At 34.8% G+C, this 20,111-nt stretch overlaps 1 protein-coding gene across 7 annotated transcripts in view; it reads right to left on the bottom strand.

Moving 5' to 3' along the window:
• TTLL7 (tubulin tyrosine ligase like 7) overlaps positions 1-20,111 on the bottom strand; it is a 134,152-nt gene that overhangs the window by 12,592 nt on the left and 101,449 nt on the right. For 6 of the 7 annotated variants that reach the window (XM_055351257.2, XM_019021637.4, XM_019021666.4 and 3 more), the window contains 2 exons: positions 12,735-12,895; positions 5,382-5,555 (listed from right to left, as the gene is read on the bottom strand). In XM_055351257.2, the coding sequence (XP_055207232.1) occupies positions 5,382-5,555; positions 12,735-12,895 (335 nt within the window). Of the gene's footprint in view, positions 1-5,087; positions 5,207-5,381; positions 5,556-12,734; positions 12,896-20,111 lie in introns of all 7 variants that reach the window. The other variant, XR_010130611.1, reaches the window with a different exon arrangement.

The following is a 20,111-nucleotide window of genomic DNA, read 5'->3' as shown; positions in this document are numbered from 1 at the left end:
GCTTGAAATTGTTCGTAACATTTCCTTATCAAGTTGTAAATATTTGTAGAATCTGTAGTAACGTCTCCCTTTTCCTTCTTGATATTAGCTATTTCTCCATTTTATATTCTTTATCAGTCTCACCCGGTATTTACCAATTTTATTAGTATTTTCTAAAATCTGCTTTTGGCTGTGTTTATCTTCTTTCTTCTATGTTTGTTTCATTATGTCATTAATTTCTTCTATTTTTATTATTTTTTTCTGTATTCTTTGGGTTTATTTAAATGTTATTTTGTTACCTCTAAAAATGGTTGCTTAGATTTAATGATTGCCTTTCCTTTTTCCTAATATATTCATTTAAATCTACAAATATCCCTATATTACTTATTTAGCCATATTCTACAAGTTTCATTTCTAATATTTTTGTTATCACTCAGTTCAAAATCTTTTCTTATGTCCATTATAATCTCTTATTTGATTCGTGGATTATTTAAAAATATACTTTTTGACTTTCCAAAGCATAGATTTGCTGTTTATATTTTTCTATTGTTTTCCAGCTTAAAGGCATTTGGTCAGAAAAAGTTCTCTGTATAATTTCAATCTTCTGAAATTCTGTGAAATTTGGGTTTGTTTTTTTTTTTTTATTCCACTATATGGTTGATTTTCTAAAATTTCCCATCGTGCCTGGTGTACTGAATTCTAAAGTTAATACATTTACTTCTATATATGACAGTTAAGTCTGTTAATTTTGTTGTTAAAAATTTTATATCTTTACTGACTTTTTTCTGAGAAATGATTATTAAATCTTCCTCTATGGTTGTAAATTTATTTCCTTTTTGTTTCTGTCTACTTTTGCTTTGCAAACCATCCCAAGCACTGTTACTCCTAGGAATCTAGAGTGTTGACAACAGCCAGCATCTTTGGCAGGCCCTGAACTCCTATTTTATCCCCTAGGCCCACACGACTGTCAAAAGCACTGCTCAGCACTAACAAATACTCACTAACAGGTACTGGGTTAGCAAGTACTTTCGAGTAAATGTGATATTTTGTACAGCTTTTCTAATTATCATCAGAGGCAGGATTTATCCAAATATTTAATGTTCTATTACCAAAAGCAGAAGTGCTAACTTGGTGGTTTTTAAAATGTTTTTTAGCTATGGAACCCCTTGTGAAATGAGCTTATATGAAAGCTCAGTACATGAAAGGTAGAAACCCAAAAATGTCTTTTCCTTTGGTATGCATATTATTATTTTTTTCTGAGAGTGCAAAGTTGAAGGCCACTCTCTTCCATGTAATAGATGCCATATACTCTTTAAATCCTCTTAAGAAATATCCTGTAGATCTTTGGTAAAGATAAACCTGGTCCCCAAACCTGTCTGCTGTTAGCTCTATTTTCTATCTGTTTTAATTTTATAAATAAATTAACCAAATATGAATCACCTCATAAATTATTTAGGTATACTTCATAAGTTATTTCTATTAGGTACATTTACATTTATTTATAAATACTATAAATATATATTCATGTTTATATTACCAAGTATACTTCATAAATAAAATGTGTCAATCTATTAATAAATATTAAGTGACTTCTACATTTAAGTAAAATGCTAAAGAGTCCGTTTCTTACCTATGAGGAAAAGAAATATGGCCACTTTTTACATATTGTTAAATTAATGTGACATTGACTTGAGTTTTAATAGCTAGATATTAGGGAGAAATGTTTACTTCTCTTCACTCCTTGTGTTCCAATGTAGAAGAATTTCCACTACTGTGAACTTCCTGGCCTCTTACCAGAACCAAATTATCTGATTTGAGGATTTAAAAGAAGGAAACAGGCATGCTTGGCTCAGCCTCTGTCTTTCTGGCTCTGCCTTTCTGCAGCGAGGATGCATCTTTTCTTGCTCTCCTGCCAATGCTAAAAGAAGACTTTATGGGCTAGTGACATGGAAGGTTTGTGTTGATTCTGATCTGCCTTTGACTGGATGGATAAGTTGAATTCCATAATTCAGTATTAGAAAACTCACTTGGCTCACAGCTACACCATGTCCCCTAACGTAACTCTTACCAGCAATAGCACTATAGAGTAACAAAGTAACAGATGATGACCATATGTCTGACTCTAGTATTTCTCTATCAAATGGTTCTGAGCTTGGGCAGGAATGAAAATGTTTTTACTGACATCTCAAAATGATTATAATTACAATACTTGGCCATCCTGACCATTTATCAGAAGTCCAGAAGTCAAGATTCCGTGGTCGGAAATCTCTTTTCACCACCAGCAGAAGAAAATAAAAAAGTCTGAAGCAACTGTAAAGCATACCTTTTTCCTCCAACGTAACCAAGAAGACTCGTCCTACTTTGTGTACCCACAAAAGCTACAAGATCCATCAACAGAAATTAGTTTATGAAATCTAGAATTGTGGGAATGACATTAAAGAGTCTCAGTGAATTACTTCTTAGATTGAAATTTAAGATTTTCCTGACCATGCTCCCAGAGTATCACCCCTTAACAAGAAGCCTCTTCATTTATATGGTATGATGTCCAAAAAATGGCTATCATTCTTTTAAATCATATAAAAGTATTAATGAAAGTATTAAAAGTTTTATTTCAATAATTTGCTTCAGTGAAACCATTAAAACTGTAGAATATAACTTTGATATTTAAATATTTTAAATATTAATGGTTACCTTTACCACTGCTATTATTGTGATCAACCAGCTTCTATTTGTAGAAGAGTTAAAAGAGGTTAAATGTCTTGCAATGCAATGACATAAATGTCATGCAACACTACAATGACAGAATCTAAGACAAACAAAAATTTAAAATATTTCTCTTAATACTTTCTACTAAAAATATTCTGAGCCATTCTGCTGTTACAGGACACATTTGTAATAAAGTTCATTTTATTATACTCCCCAAGTTTTTTAAACAAACAGATCAATTTCTAGGTGTTTTTAAGAAAAGAAAATCCAAGCTATCGTGGTTCCATTTTCCTCATTGTTTATTCAACTATTCACTGACTTTTTGACTATCACTTAGTGTTTCAAAGTCATGGCTTAATTTCTTCTATCCTGAATAGTACTACAGCTTACAAATACTAAAACTTAGATTCAATGCCATCCACATCAAGCTACCAATGACTTTCTTCACAGAATTGGAAAAAACTACTTTAAAGTTCATATGGAACCAAAAAAGAGCCCACATCGCCAAGTCAATCCTAAGCCAAAAGAACAAAGCTGGAGGCATCACGCTACCTGACTTCAAACTATACTACAAGGCTACAGTAACCAAAACAGCATGGTACTGGTACCAAAACAGAGATATAGATCAATGGAACAGAACAGAGCCCTCAGAAATAATGCCACATATCTACAACTATCTGATCTTTGAGAAACCTGAGAAAAATAAGCAATGGGGAAAGGATTCCCTATTTAATAAATGGTGCTGGGAAAACTGGCTAGCCATATGTAGAAAGCTGAAACTGGATCCCTTCCTTACACCTTATACAAAAATTAATTCAAGATGGATTAAAGACTTAAACGTTAGACCTAAAACCATAAAAACCCTAGAAGAAAACCTAGGCATTACCATTCAGGACATAGGCATGGGCAAGGACTTCATGTCTAAAACACCAAAAGCAATGGCAACAAAAGCCAAAATTGACAAATGGAATCTAATTAAACTAAAGAGCTTCTGCACAGCAAAAGAAACTACCATCACAGTGAACAGGCAACCTACAAAATGGGAGAAAATTTTTGCAACCTACTCATCTGACAAAGGGCTAATATCCAGAATCTACAATGAACTCAAACAAATTTACAAGAAAAAAACAAACAACCCCATCAAAAAGTGGGCAAAGGACATGAACAGACACTTCTCAAAAGACGACATTTATGCAGTCAAAAAACACATGAAAAAATGCTCACCATCACTGGCCATCAGAGAAATGCAAATCAAAACCACAATGAGATACCATCTCACACCAGTTAGAATGGCAATCATTAAAAAGTCAGGAAACAACAGGTGCTGGAGAGGATGTGGAGAAATAGGAACACTTTTACACTGTTGGTGGGACTGTAAACTAGTTCAACCATTGTGGAAGTCAGTGTGGCGATTCCTCAGGGATCTAGAACTAGAAATACCATTTGACCCAGCCATCCCATTACTGGGTATATACCCAAAGGACTATAAATCATGCTGCTATAAAGACACATGCACACGTATGTTTATTGCGGCACTATTCACAATAGCAAAGACTTGGAACCAACCCAAATGTCCAACAGTGATAGACTGGATTAAGAAAATGTGGCACATATACACCATGGAATACTATGCAGCCATAAAAAAGGATGAGTTCATGTCCTTTGTAGGGACATGGATGAAATTGGAAATCATCATTCTCAGTAAACTATCACAAGAACAAAAAACCAAACACCGCATATTCTCACTCATAGGTGGGAATTGAACAATGAGAACACATGGACACAGGAAGGGGAACATCACACTCTGGGGACTGTTGTGGGGTGGGGGGAGGGGGGAGGGATAGCATTAGGAGATACACCTAATGCTAAATGACGAGTTAATGGGTGCAACACACCAGCATGGCACATGTATACATATGTAACTAACCTGCACATTGTGCACATGTACCCTAAAACTTAAAGTATAATAATAATAAAATAAATAATAATAATAATAATTAAATAAAACAATAAAAATATAATTACCTGTAATCTCACTTTCTGTCAAAAAAAAAACAAGTACTAAAACTAAAGTTATATTATTCATCTCTATTTCTAATGAGAACTACAGTTGTCTTGAGAAATGCTAAAAGGTACTTTCTTTACTCTGTGTGTTTTTGCAGCTTAAAAACAATATTGATTTTCATGCTTTTTGGAAAACTATTTTAACTGGATATTTATGAAACTCATTTTTCAAATAGAACTTGACAAAACTTTACCTCCTACATATTTGGTAATGAAAGGAATAGCAGAGGCAAATTGAACAATAAAAATGAAACCAAAGGTATCTTCCCAACTGTATAGTAGGCTCAAGGATAAATGTTGAAATATCTCTATTGGAGAACAGAAGTTAAATATATTACCACATTTTTGGATGCTCTTGCTCTGGACTTTTGAAAGTGAAGGTATATAAGTCAAATAACTTCATTTCCAAGTATGTTTTATCACCTTTAGGTTCGTGATTGCTGTCCTTGTTCAGTCCCTTAAAGGTAAATACTGTACTAATTAAAAATATTTTTCAGATAATAGCATGTATGAACTTTCAGTCTTTAGCTTTTTCTCTAGTCACATAAACAAAAAAACACTGTCAATTTCAAACTGTGTTTTAGCATTACTTTACATAAAACTCTCAAGGGTTAGAGAATGTGAACAAGTACCTGGAATTACCCCAGTCAGGACCAATGCCTGAAAGTGATCCTCTTTTGTCAGTTGCATATTTGTAAACCACTAGCAGGCACTGTTTACAAAGCTCCACTAGGCGCTGGCAACACTGGAGCTGCAAAGGAGTCACCACCTCCGGGCTTTTATTGAATATACTCTCCCAAGAGGATCTGTTGGCATGGAAACAGACATGATCTCATGTTGGCTGTTAAAAATGACAACCAGCTATCTATCACTTCCCTAGCAACAAACCAATAAGGGAAATAGAAATGGCCTCATACATTTGCAATAACTATGAATGGCTTAAAGATATATAATAAATACAAATCAGGAAATTAATCTTTATATTAAATAAATACAACATCAAATACATATACTATTTGTCCGTGTGTGTGTTTGTGCGTGTGGGTGTGTGTTTGTATGTGAGAGAGAGAGTGTGTCTCACTATGTTGCCCAGACTGGAGTACAGTGGCTATTCACAGGCACAATCATGATGCACTACAGCCTCGAACTCCTGGCCTCAAGTGATCCTCCCTCATTTTAGCCTTGAAGTAGCTGGGACTACAGGCATGTGCCACCATGCCCAGCACTATTAGTCCTTAAAGCTTTTAAAGCTGCCAACTTTGGATGGCTAATAGGATAGTCTTCCAACACCTCTTAAAAAATGGAGTTACTCTATATTAAGGTATTTGTAAAATACTGAGCTAATTTCTCAAAAATTAAGTATTCTTGGAATTTAGGCTTTCTTGGAATCTGTATTTACCTTAAGAATGAATGATCCCTTGAAATGATTAAAAAGTTGCTGACACAATTGTTGACCTCTCTTCACTAGGAGAATTTAGTTCCTGATTATGACCATCCCTTTCAAAACACTTTCAGACATAACTATATCCATGATATTCCTAGAGCACAGGTTCTGTGTGCTAGAAGTAATGCTATCTTAACAAGTACTGCCCTACTGCAATCCCAGAAGCAGTATGCCTTCTCCTTCATTGAACTCAGCTTAGTCCAAAGCAGGTAATGGTGCATACTTCCTTGGTAAACTTCAATTTTGTGTGGGGGGTGTGTGTGTATGTGTGTGTGTGTTAACAATTCCTAAGTTTACCATCATGGCATCATGGTTTATATTAGGAAACACCTCACTACTCCACCAGTAGAGAGGGAGGGAGAGAGAGAGAGAGAGAGGGAGAGAGAGAGAGAGATTTATTCCTCAGACTTATTCCTTGAAACTCTTCAAGCCTCCAGGGGAAATTTTGGTTTGAGACTTGGTAATGATTCACATCTCATTTTGCATAAACCAATTCACATAACCCTCAGAGAGAAAAGCACAGGAAAAAGTATTCAGGACAATATTTTCCTGGAAGTAAACTTACCAATGGGAAACACAAAGACTCCACTTTCAACCTTCTGTGGATATTTGATATATTTTGAATTCTTAAAAAAAAGCCTTAGAAATAGAAATGTATTTTTTCTAGAAAAGCTACTGTTTATTTTTTCAGAGAAATGTGGCCCCAAATAGACAGCATGTCATCAATGAATGACAGGTTTTCTTAAAGGGAGTAAGACTGAAATGAGTTAATTGAAAGAAACAAATTTTCTTCAGTGTTCTGAAATGTTCAGGACTAAATATAATAGGCTTTTAAAATACTGGGGTTTTTTCCAAACACCGCATGTTCTCACTCATAGGTGGGAACTGAACAATGAGAACACATGGACACAGGAAGGGGAACATCACACTCTGGGGACTGTTGTGGGGTGGGGGGAGGGGGGAGGGATAGCATTAGGAGATATACCTAATGCTAAATGACGAGTTAATGGGTGCAGCACACCAGCATGGCACATGTATACATGTGTAACTAACCTGCACATTGTGCACATGTACCCTAAAACTTAAAGTATAATAATAATAAAATAAAATACTGGGGTTTTTTAATTGGCAAAGGAATGAAAATTATTTTTATTTAAGAAACAGTAATTCGATGGTTAAATTAACTGTAAAAACAAAATTTAAATTATTGCTAAATGGAAGAAAAACTAGATATGACACATACGTGTTTATCAAGATTTATAGATGTAGACAGAGATATAAATCTACTTACCTAATTTGATTTTAAAAAGCTGGAAAAATTAATTAGGGAATATGTTTATAATTAGTATACTTTGATTTAGCAGACCCTATAAAATTTCATATAAATGTGAATATATACAAAAAAAATCCTGTGTTTTGACTGTCTGCCTAGCACTTTTCTTTCTGCTGGGATTTTGGGTATGTCTATAAAAGTCTACCTCCATCACCACCCTCTACTCTTAACTTGGATATATTTATTTCTTCATACTCTGGAGCTATTTGATCAGATCAACTATCAGATCACTCATATTATGGTAATTTTTCTTTAGAGGTAGGGAAAGAACAAATAAAATGGAAGAAAGTTAAAAGGGCTTCTTCTGTAACACTCTAATCTGATGTAACTTCTTGAATAATATGTGAGTTATAATATGGCCAGCTTTGGCTTCTCACTCTCTCATTCTCCCTTAAATATTTAAAATAAATATATGAATCAAGGTCCCATACATATTTAGTTCTGGTGTGTATATTTACCACTACTAGCCAAGACTAAATTCTACTCTATATATTAATCCATATTTAGGTGTCAGCATACCAAAATACTCAAGAAAATGAAAGCAACCTGCTTCATCTGGCCCTAGGGCAGTGGGCGCCCCCTCTACACAAAGGAAACCTGAGTACAGAACTGTATCCCCTACTCCTACCTGCCACCTGGCATAGCTGAGTAGTTGTGAAATGCCTCTATAATACTACAGTATTTCAACTTTCAACACTAGCAACACAAAGTTTTTTTAAAAGGTGAAGGGAGGTAAAAATAGTTAAAATACCAGTGCTTTTATCAAAGAACCCCAGGTCTCATCTACCTGCTTTTTGAACTTAAATTCCAAGGAAATAGGGTCACCAAAATCCATGAATTCAAAAAGAAAAATTAAATGATTAAAAAGTTCTTTCTGGCTCTCCCTAATCCTCACAGCAATATAAAAGGAAATCACTTTAAATGACTTTTTTAAGTAATATCACATTAAGACAGAATACTGAATATCTCTGGCAACAAAGGAGAGTTATTCATGAAATCCAGAGACTTAGAAATCCTCACATTATCCAGTAATCCAATGATTTTCACCCACTTTCTCATCAAAACATTTCATAAAGCAGTTATCTAAAGAGTGAAACTGATTCATTCCTTTCTCCACTGGTACAAGTCTTGACTGAGTAGCCCAAAGTTAAGTAGCAGAAAGGAGAAAGGAAAAGTTGTGGTGGGGGTCCCTAGAATTGGCCCAGGGGTTTTAATGGATGCATCAAACAGAAAACACCCTTGTCCTTCTCTTTTCCTCTTCCAGGCTGCTGAGGTTTATACATAACAACACAGTAATCACCAACAGAAAGATTAATGACCTAAAAAGTATAACAACAACACATCCAATTGAAAGTGATATGAAAACAGGGAGATTCACATCATTTTAAGTAGTCTATATATTATGCATACCTTTTCAAGTAGGCATAATCCAGCCTAGAAATAGACTACGCCTTAGAATATTCCTTAAAATTTCTTCTTGCCCTAAGATTCTAAAAGAAAAGCTTTTACATGACAAACCCCAACAGGAAAATACTTTGGCTAGGGAATCCAGGCCAGATTCTCTTCTTTAGGGTTTACATATTAGGATTTTGAGTGGAGATGGGGCTTTCCCAAACCATGCATTCCTTCTCCCATATTACCCTGGCTCCTCTCTTGGCTTTACCTCACAAACTCCTATTCTTCCTTTAACTCTCACCTGAAATGCCACTTCCCATAGCCACCATTCTCCAGCTCTCAGGCCTAAGTTTGAGTCCCATAGAACCTCAGACTTCCTCTATCCCAGTAAAACATGGTAGATAATTTTATTTATGGAAATTCCAAGAGCTATTTCCCTAAAGTAAACATATTCCAAATATGGGCATTATAACACTCCCAGGAGGCTGCATGTGATAAAACTGTTACTGGGCATGGGCATCAGCAGACTGGTAGAGGAAAAGAGAGGAACAAGGGTTTTTTCTGTTTGATACATCAGCAAAACCCCTTGGCCAACTCTAGGGAAACCTACCACAAAGATCTACATTACTCTGGTGTTTCTGGAGGCAGACAGGGGATGGTTTACTTACTTTGTTTTATTATTGGGAATGTTGACAGGCAAAGGCAAGAATCAAGGCCTTGGATTCTTGGATATAATCAAAGACTTGGATTATATTTTTCTAAGATTTTACACCTAACTGTGAAAGAAAGTTGAACCTTATATTAAAATCATTCCTTAAAAACTGAGAAGAGTAGATTTTCACCATGACCATTAGGCCTTTGGACCAAAGGTTAAAGGAGTATACATTGAGAAGGCTTGATTCAAAGGATAAAGAAGAACTATTCTGGGTCCAAACTGAGAATCAAACACACACAGTACTATGTGACTTCACTAAACTGAGGAAGCCTAAAAAACTCATTAATGCAAAATAAAATCCAATATTAAACTCACCTCTTTAAACTACTAAATTGAAAGAAGTAGATGAGAGTGGAGTCAAATCGGTCTCAAAACTACTCCTGCCTCACCTGCACAGGCATAGTAGGCTAGGGATTTGGCTAATGCTATGGATTTGCAGTAAAACAAGCTTGGCAACCATTGGCAAATCTGCTTTGGGGAATGTCAATGAAGCACAGAGTTAAGAGCTTGGGCTTCTGACTCAGATTACCTGGATTTAAATACAGGCTCATACAGTTACTATGGGAAATTGAGTAAATTATATACTCTGTTTATGCTTCAATTCCTCATCTGTAAATGACGGTAATAATTTACTCAAAATACTTTTTTGTGGAGATTATACAAATATTTAATATGTAAAACAATGTCAGACATTTAGTAAACCTTCAATAAATACTACTTACTATCCCTATGATTACTAGTACTAATAGATACCACCAGAGAAACTGGCAGGCAGTATTGTGCCAAGGATAGGAGAAAAGGATTCTGAATCAAGTTAAAGTATGTTAGCAAAATAGTTCAGGAAAGAGGAACCCTAGAAGCAAGGAAGCACCACTTCATGGGTATCTTTAGGGTCTGGTGTTGGAGATTATCTATGGACTCAGAGCCACAGCATTGATTTCACTAACAGATTTTCTCATTGCTCTCCATGGTAGAGAGTATCTGGGATTCATATATAGCATCAAGCCAATGGATCAACCAACAGAAAAAAACATTTTCATTATAAATTCAGATTGGGAGAACTTTTACAGGGAGCCATCAACTAAGGGGCTGTGGAGTTCAAATGTTTCACTTAAGTCTCTGTAGAAAAATAGCCCAAATTATTCTCAGATTTCAACACACCCAGAGTGCCTTATTAATTCTCCCTGTTGGTTAATGGCAGCTAAAAAAAAAACAAATGGTAAAAAGACTGAGTCTCCAAATGATATGAATGATTCTGTATCACATGGCTAGAATATTTAAATGGAGAATATTCTGAGATCATTTCAGAATAGAACAGTCTGTTAAGGTTTTACAGAAGAGGTAGGTATAGTATGGGGCTTTACATTAGATTCAAATAATACAGAGGGTACAGAAGTTTGGGGTGGCAGAAAGCCATCCAATCAGATATTAAATGACATCAACAGTTCAGAGGAAGAAAATGACAAATTTTTAAGAGATCTGAAAAACAATGAGTTTTTTCTGGAGCACAATTCAACTGTAGGAGAGTAATGAGAAGGAAGACTGGGGAAATAAGAAGAAAACAGCATATTAGATAGCCTTGTATCTGTAGATAAGAAGTTTAAACTTATAAAGAAGGAAAATCATTACAGATTTTAGGAAATGATTCTGACAGTAAGAAGGATATGAGAAACAAAAAACTGGAAACAAAAATGCCTAGAAATCTATTCATTTCACTTAGCTGTCTTACCAAACAAAGGCTCTTTTTGTCTAAAATCCTGTCATACTTTATCTGTATCTCTTTTATAATGATGTATTAGTCCATTCTCGCACTGCTAAAAAAGACATACCCAAGACTGGGTAATTTACAAAGGAAAGAGGTTTAATTGACTCATAGTTCAGCATGGCTGGGGAAGCCTCAAGAAACTTACAATCATGGCAGAAGGGGAAGCAAACGTGTCCTTCTTCACATGGCAGCAGCAAGGAGAAGTGCCAAGTAAAAGGGGGAAAAGCCCCTTATAAAATCAACAGATCCCATAAGAATTCACTCACTATCAAGAGAACAGCAGCATGGGGGTAACCATCCCCATGATTCAATGACCTCCCACCAGGTCCCTCCCATGACACGTGGGGATTATGGGAACTACGATTCAAGATGAGATTTGGGTGCGGACACAGAGAAACCATATCAAATGATTTGCTTTGTATATGTCATACTTTATCTGCTAGAGACATCAGAGTTTATAGGTTAAGAGCATAAACTCTGGGGTCAAGGCTAAATGAGTTCAAATCCCAGTTCCACTAGGTCCTTAGAACCTATCTGTGCCTCAGTTTCCTTATCTATAAAATAGAGATAATATAAAACCTGACTCAAATTGATGTTATGAGGATTAAATCACTTAACACATGTAAAGTGATTAGAACAATGCATCTCACACAATAAGTAATATGGTTAGTTACTATCTGTGTCAGATTCAACACTGTACCTCCAAAAATATTAGCACAAAAGTAAGTACTTGATGATTGTTGAAAGAATGAATGGAAACAAGCTAGTTTAGCCATGTGGGAATGTGACAGAAAAATAATAGGATTTGGCAAATGACTGAATAAAGACAGTGAGGGAAAAGGAAGATGCAGATGCCCCTGTGATATCCAACTTGTATGACTGAGAGAATAATAATAGGATTAAGGGAAGCCAAGAAAGGAAGCCATTTCCGAATAAAAGGACGTGGAATGTTTGGTTTTAGATATCTTGAGGCTAAAATGACAATGAGTCACAGCAGCTTTAGCAGTACTAGGATTCTGGGGAGGAGGAGAAGTGTAGCCATAATTTTAGAAGGCGACTGCAGAAGAACTTCAAGGATATTGGTTTGTATTTTCTTTAATTAGGACTACCTTCTCTCCACCGAATTCAAATTAATTAGGTGGTGTTGTGTTCATATTCATCATCTTATCTAAATCAGCTTAACTGATATAAATTATAGTTGAGTACTAAACATTACATGCAGTAAAAGAAATCCATATTTTAAAAGATCATTCAAGCATTTTATTAGGATACCTCTATAACTAAATAGTAAAATATTAAAAATGACGATAATAAAAGATGACTTAGAGCTTACCCTGAATCACAGAAACAGTTCCACAGCCCTTGGCCACGACTCCAGAGTAAGCGATTAAAAACCCGGTTGAAAATCCGATATAAATTTACTTCTTCGACATCAGGCACCTTCCAGATGCGTGGAAGAACTGTACGAATACTTGTTTTCACTATGTCCAAAACCTAGTGGAAAAACCAAAGTACTTACAATCTAGGAATGTATATCTGTGTCTAAAATTCAAAGATGTAGCTTGAGCCCAGGAGTTCCAGACCAGCCTGGGCAATATAGTGAGAACCTGTCTCTACAAAACTTTTTTAAAAATTAGCCTGGCATTATGGCCCACATCTGTAGTCCCAGTTACCTGGGAGGGTGGCTAAGATGTGAAGACTGCTTGAGCTCAAGTAGTCAAGGATGCAGTTAGCCATGATCAAAAGTAAAAGAAATAAAAATAAAATTCAAAAAGGAACACACACACATGAACAATAGCATAGAACAAAAAGTCTAGAAATAGGCCCATGCATTTATGAAACTTCAGTATATGACAAGAGGCAATAACTTAGACCAGTGGAATAAGAAGAGACTATTCAATAAGTAGAGATTTCAAAATTATAATCTTTATGGATTAGATGAAGAAAAGATAAAGCTGAATCCCTCATTAAATTAAAAATAATCAACTCTAGAGGGGTTAAGGTCTTACATGTTAATAAAAATAAACTATTCTGTATCTTAGTGGAAAGTATAGGTGAGTATTTTTTGGACCATGGGCTAGAAAAATACTACTTAAGTCACAAAAAGCTATGGACCATAAAAGATTAATAGATTTTGATTATATAAAAATTAAGAACTTCTGGTCATTAAATATACCTTAAAGAAAATAAAAGATAAACTTACAAACTGCAAAAATATATTCAAGGCATATATATCCAGCAAAAGATTAGTATCAGGAATATATAAAGAATGTTTACCAAAATTTTTAATAGAAAAAAAGGATAAAACATTACAAACAGGCATTTCAGAAAAAAGGAAACAAATATGCCCAATAAACATAAAGAACAAAAATTAAGGCTATAATAAGATATCCATGTAGCTGACAAAAATTAAAAGTCTGACAATATCAAGTGCTAGAGAGGATATGGAATCTACTAGGTCTCTTAAGACATTGCTAGTGTGAGTACAGATCGGTGCACAAACGGGAAAACAGTTTGGAGTTTGGTATTATCTCCTAAGTTGAAAATTAATATCCCTATGGCCCAGCAGTTTCATTCCTGAAATTATTTCTCATAGGTAAAAATAGGAGGCAGCATGTACAAGAACATTCATAGCAGCTGTTAACAATTGTAAACACCTAGAAACAATCGAACTCTTCAACAACAGGAGATTCTGTAAATAAACAGTGGATACCCCCTCTGGACTACTATGCAGTATTAATACAGTAGTCAAAATGAATCAAATATAACACACAAGATAGAACATCTTCATAATAAATGGTAAGGTAAAAAATGTACTAGAGACTGTATATACCATGATACCACCCCCTTTTTTTTGAGGCAAGGTCTCGCTCTGTCACCCAGGCTGGAGTGCAGGGGCACGATCTCGGCTTACTGTAGCCTCAACCTCTTAGGATCAAGCTATCCTCCCATCTCAGCCTCCTGAGGAGGCGGGACAAGAGGCACACACCACCATGCTCGGCTAATTTTTATATTTTGTTGTAGAGACAGGGTTTCACCACATTGCCCAGGCTGGTCTTGAACTCCTGAGCTCAAGCGATCTGCCCACCATGGTCACCCAAAATGCTGAGATTACAGGCATGCGTCATCACCCCTGGCCATGATACGCTTGTAACAGAAGTAAAAACAATTAAGTTTTAAAAACACATGGGGAATACACATAAACATTATATATATACATATATATTCATATATATGAATATATGAATATATATACATATATATGAATATATATGAATATATGAATATATATTCATATATATGAATATATGAATATATATATGAATTATATATATGAATAATATATATATGAATTATATATATGAATAATATATATGAATTATATATATATGAATATATATATGAATTATATATGAATATATATGAATTATATATGAATATGAATTATATATATATGAATATATACATATGAATTATATATATATGAATATATACATATGAATTATATATATGAATATACATATGAATTATATATATATGAATATATATGAATATATATATGAATTATATATATATGAATATATATATGAATATATATATGAATCATATATATATGAATATATATATGAATTATATATATATGACTATATATATATGAATTATATATATATGACTATATATATATGAATTATATATATATGACTATATATATATGAATTATATATATATGACTATATATATATGAATTATATATATATGACTATATATATGAATTATATATATGACTATATATATGAATTATATATATATGAATATATATGTGAAGAAAGAGAGCAAAAAGAGAGAGAGAAAGAGAAAGAAGGAAAGAAAGGAAAGAAAGAAAAAAAGAAAGAAAGAAAAGAAAGAGAAAGAAAGAAAGAAAGAAAAGAAAGAGAAAGAAAGAAAGAAAGAAAAAAGAAAAGAAAGAGAGGGGAGGGGAGGGGAGAGGAGAGGAGAGGAGAGAGGAGAGGAGAGATGAGATTAGTGAACACTGAGTTCAAGAATATAATAACTACCTGGGAAATGGGGAGCCAGGGGGATGGAAAGGAATCATTTGGTTATATACGTTATTTCCAAGAACCTAGCTTTTGATTTGCGTGTTGGGTTCACAGGTGGTATAATAAACTTAAAAACACTAAATAATACTAAATAAAAGCAGGCCATGCACAAACCAATCATGAAAGAGTATAATGAAATAAGGACTATGATTAATCTGGACCACTGAAATCCTAGAGGTCCTAAAAAATTTGTAAACCCCAAAAAACTGTTTTGTCTAATTCACATGTACTTGATACTTATGCAGTGTAGGTATTTCCAACAAAATTCTTTTGTAAAAAAAAAAAAAAGAAAGAAAAAAAAAGAAACACCAAATACTAATATTCTGATCTCCATTCATCAAAGTGGATTTTTCACTTTTTGTTTTATCTAGCTATAATTATGGCAACTGCCTATACAAATGAAAGTGGAAGATGAAAAGGGAAAAAGACTTTCAAACATAAAGACTAAATAAAGACATTTCTCTCAACAGACATAAACATGAAGAATTGGAAGCAGATGAAAGAATGATTTGTTTCTCTTTAAAACAGCAATATTTAAAGAAATGATGTTAGTTATCTCTGATCAAGGCAAATTTAGAATAAACATTTGTTTAAAAATAAATTTAGTAAAAAGCTTTCAAGGTGATATTTATAGAAGACTAGGAACTACAGCTTCTCACAGGGAACTGTGTGAGCAGCAGCATTCCTTCCTTTCCTGTTCCAGCTTCCTGCACTGTGATGGGGGCAGTAATACAAATCCTACTGTAGGTCAGGGTGTGTCCTAGGGGAAGGGGCAGGGGATGAGGTGGGAAAACACAATCTGTAATAAAGTAGTGTGTGAAAAACCTCATGAAAAGGCTCATTACAGGTAACAAATGCTTCATTATAAACAGAAATATCTTAAAACTTCACAATAATACTGAAATATGAGTATCAAGGCATTAATTCATGCCTTTTAGTTTTTACAATTTTAATTTAAGCTATTAGTTTAACTCTTTATATTTTTTAGTGTAGAAAGCAGTGCTCATGACTAATGTGATATAAGAATCAACACTAACTGTAAATGATAAATTTAAATCATTTTTCTTCTCACTTTTCCTTTCTACTTTCTGTCAATATATTAGTAAGTAATAATAGGCCAAAAGTCATAATGCAGAAAGGAAAGAATAAAAAAGTAGCCAAGATAACCCATGTATTAGTCTCAAGGATAAATATGAGTTATATAAAAATAACTGAAATTGAAAAGTGTTATTGATACTGGCAATTTTAACGTTACCTTAATTTCATCAGTTTTCACATTATATTATAAAATGATTATTCAACTTTAAAATGATAAAGGATTTGAGACCATGGAGTATTCATTCATTTCTTTTTAAATACACTTCAAGGGCAACTAACATGTATCATCCGCCTGCTCTATGCCAAACACTGTGCTAGGCACATTACTTAGAGGAGGCTCTTTTGACCACTACTCTGCATATATTTTCTTAATTTAGAGGGAATTTTAATAGCATGACAGTACCATATTCTAGCCCATACATGACTAAAAGCAGCAACTGCAGAATGGAGCCGGGGAGTTAGGGATGGGGAATGCTTCTGCTCCATTCCTAATGTTTTCTTCAATATGGAGATGGAAAAATCTGCAGGCATCATGGCACCCCATCAGGCACCTCTACCTAAGAAGCAATTTCCCAGATTGGTGAGACTGGCATGGTCTGGGCAAACTAGGCACATTCTCCTTCCTGTCCAGAGCAAACCACTGGGAACATGCATTCCTCTTTGCTTCTCTTTGCTTTCAGTTTTCAAGGAGCCTCCGCAAGAAGGCAAGCTTTGGTCCTCGGAGACCCACCCCTATAATTTGGAGGGCATGGAACAACAGACTGAGGGAACAGGAACCCAAATCCTTCAACTCTCCTCTGAGTCTTCACATAAGCTCCTTCCTCTGCCTGAAACAGTCTTCTCCTATATCTTCATCTGATAAACTTCTATGTTTCACTTCAAATGCCACTTCTAAGGAAAACTTTACCTGCCACTGAACTATTGTTTGATATCTTAATGCCAAGTTCTTCCTTTATTAGCAATCACCTTATTTTATTTTAATTTCCTGTTTAATTAATGGAGACTGTTATGCATATAAAGGGAGTAAACTGTGCCCATCTTGGTAATAAAGTTACCAGGTCCCCAAGGCTTAAGACAAGGTCTATCATTTAGTAGGTTCCTGTCTTAGTAAGTCATTCCTTGCAAGAAAGTCACACCTATGTAGACAAAGTAAAAAATCATTGAGAGAACTTACCATGTGCCAAGCACTGTTCTAAGCACTTTTACATATATTAACTCATTTAGTCCTCAAAACAAAAACATGAGGTAGATACTATTGGTCCACAGTCCCTTTCCAAAAATCTCAAGCTTAGATTCCATAATCATACATATTATTATTTCTGCAGGAAAAAAATGTAAATATTCAAACCAAGAGATAGGCAAAATCAATACATAACTTCTTGTCAGGTCATTGTCACCAAATGAATTCAGGTAGGTTAGGTTTTGCTGCCTAGGGGTTATGAAAATTTTTTTGGTCGTGAAAACATTTTGGATCCCCATTTTATGGATGAGAAAACTCAGGCACAAAGCAGATAAGTAACTTGTCCAAGATTACCCAGCTCATTGTATCCAGACCTACGCTCTTAACTACATCCAGCACTGCCTCACAATTTAGATTTTCCAGATGCCAGCAGCAAAAGCCTAGAGAGAACCCCATAATCTCTTCTTAGATTCAGATTCATTTCTAGTCAAATGGTATTTGGGAGGAGAGTGGGATCACTGTGTAAAAACAAGGTTGCCTAGGCACCCCCTCCTTTATGGCCATGGAGTATGGAATAGTTTGTTTAGAAGGCTATACAGATGGGGAGACAATGACTGTACTTTTAGCCAAATACTCACTTAATAATTTTAAGAAAGCACAGACCAGGCAGGCAAGAAATCAGACTGGAATGAGATAAATTAGTGCCAGTTCTACTTGTGATGCTTTTTTGGATTTCTGGTCCTTTGGGGATTAAAGAAATTGGATGGAAGATGAATAATTTGTGAAACACAAAAATAAATGATCAGCAAGGTGCCCTTGTGTTATCTGTGGGCTTAAGTGAGGCTAACTTATAGAATATAGGTATCCATTTCCTTACATTATGACTTTTAAAAGCATCCCAATCCAATATTAAGCTCTCCAAGGGAAAAAACAAATGGGAGATTCAGTCAATGACAACATTAATAAAATGAAAAGATTTGTCTTTTCCATATGAAATATAGCACATTTGAAGGCATAAAGCACACAGACAAATTCATATTTTGCAAGAGCATACAGATGTTGAATGACAAACTGCTCCATATGGCTGAACAGTTGGTCCTAAATTAAAATAATGGCACGAGGTGAAGGCGGTTTAGAAATAACATTAAAATCACTACATGCTGTACTAATGATGCATGCAGCAGCGATGGCTATAGGGTAAAGGCATCTTTGCTGATGCAAAACGAACAGCTCTGAACAGCATCTATGTCAGCCTGAGTAAAACAGAGACGGAAAATAGTATCATCAAAATGCATGCAGAAGCAGCCACAGTAGGTATTAAAAATAAATTGCTATTTAGAGAAGTAATACTTGACAAACAAGGACCTCTTAGCACCCTAAAATAAATGCAAATACAGTACAACCTTAATGTCATTAGTTATTTCTCTTCATCCTCCACTCTTAGTTTATGTTTAGGTATCACATCAGATAATAAGCTTTTCAGCAAATCTGGCATTCTTTGCAGCCCACCAACATGACTATATTTTCATACTTCATATATATTCCTCACAAACTATATAAAGCAACTGCATTCTTGGCAGAAAGCTAAATTATGCAAGTATGGAGTTACCACAACATGACATTAAATAAGATTAACTATTTCCATTTTCACCTGGTGAGGGTTCTTTTCAGGATTTAATTCCCATACCCTTGATCTTTACATTTTATATCCATTAAGGAAAATTTGAAGGCAAATAATTTTTTTTAATTTCCAAGAACAGAAAAAAGGAAAGCATGTGAAAGACTCTGTGTGTATGTCATTCTAATCTTGGAGCTTTACAACAGGCTAATAACCACAAATGCCTCAATCCTGGAACAGGAAAAGTGGGATATATATTTCCATAATGGTCTCTAAATGGAATTAAGATACTTAAATAAGAGTCTTGTGCTTCCATACCTTGAATAGTGCCTGGGGCATGGTAGTCCCTCAGTAAATACCTGTTGAATGCATGATTAAGTGAGCAAATAAATGAATGAGTAAACAACTCTCAAAATCCCTAACAGTGTCTAGCATATTATTTGTATAAAATTGGCAACCAATAAATGTTTGTTAAATTAAAATGTATCACGCACAGCCTTCGTGGCAGCCATGGAAATGTGCCACTTAAATTAACATGTTTCAAAGAATGCAGTTAGCTGATGGCTTCCCCACTGGGGATCCACTGCAATATTCAAACCATGCTTACACTCTCCCAAGATAGTTCCCAGCCAAGGATGAAGCATGGCTGGGATACGAGTGAAGAGCTATTTCTGCTCACTGTGATCCCTTCAACAGCCAGTCTTTGTTCTGGGCTCC

This window comes from Gorilla gorilla, chromosome 1, assembly GCF_029281585.2.
Source record: "Gorilla gorilla gorilla isolate KB3781 chromosome 1, NHGRI_mGorGor1-v2.1_pri, whole genome shotgun sequence".
Lineage (NCBI taxonomy): Eukaryota > Metazoa > Chordata > Mammalia > Primates > Hominidae > Gorilla > Gorilla gorilla.
This window is presented reverse-complemented; position numbering and strand designations above follow the sequence as displayed.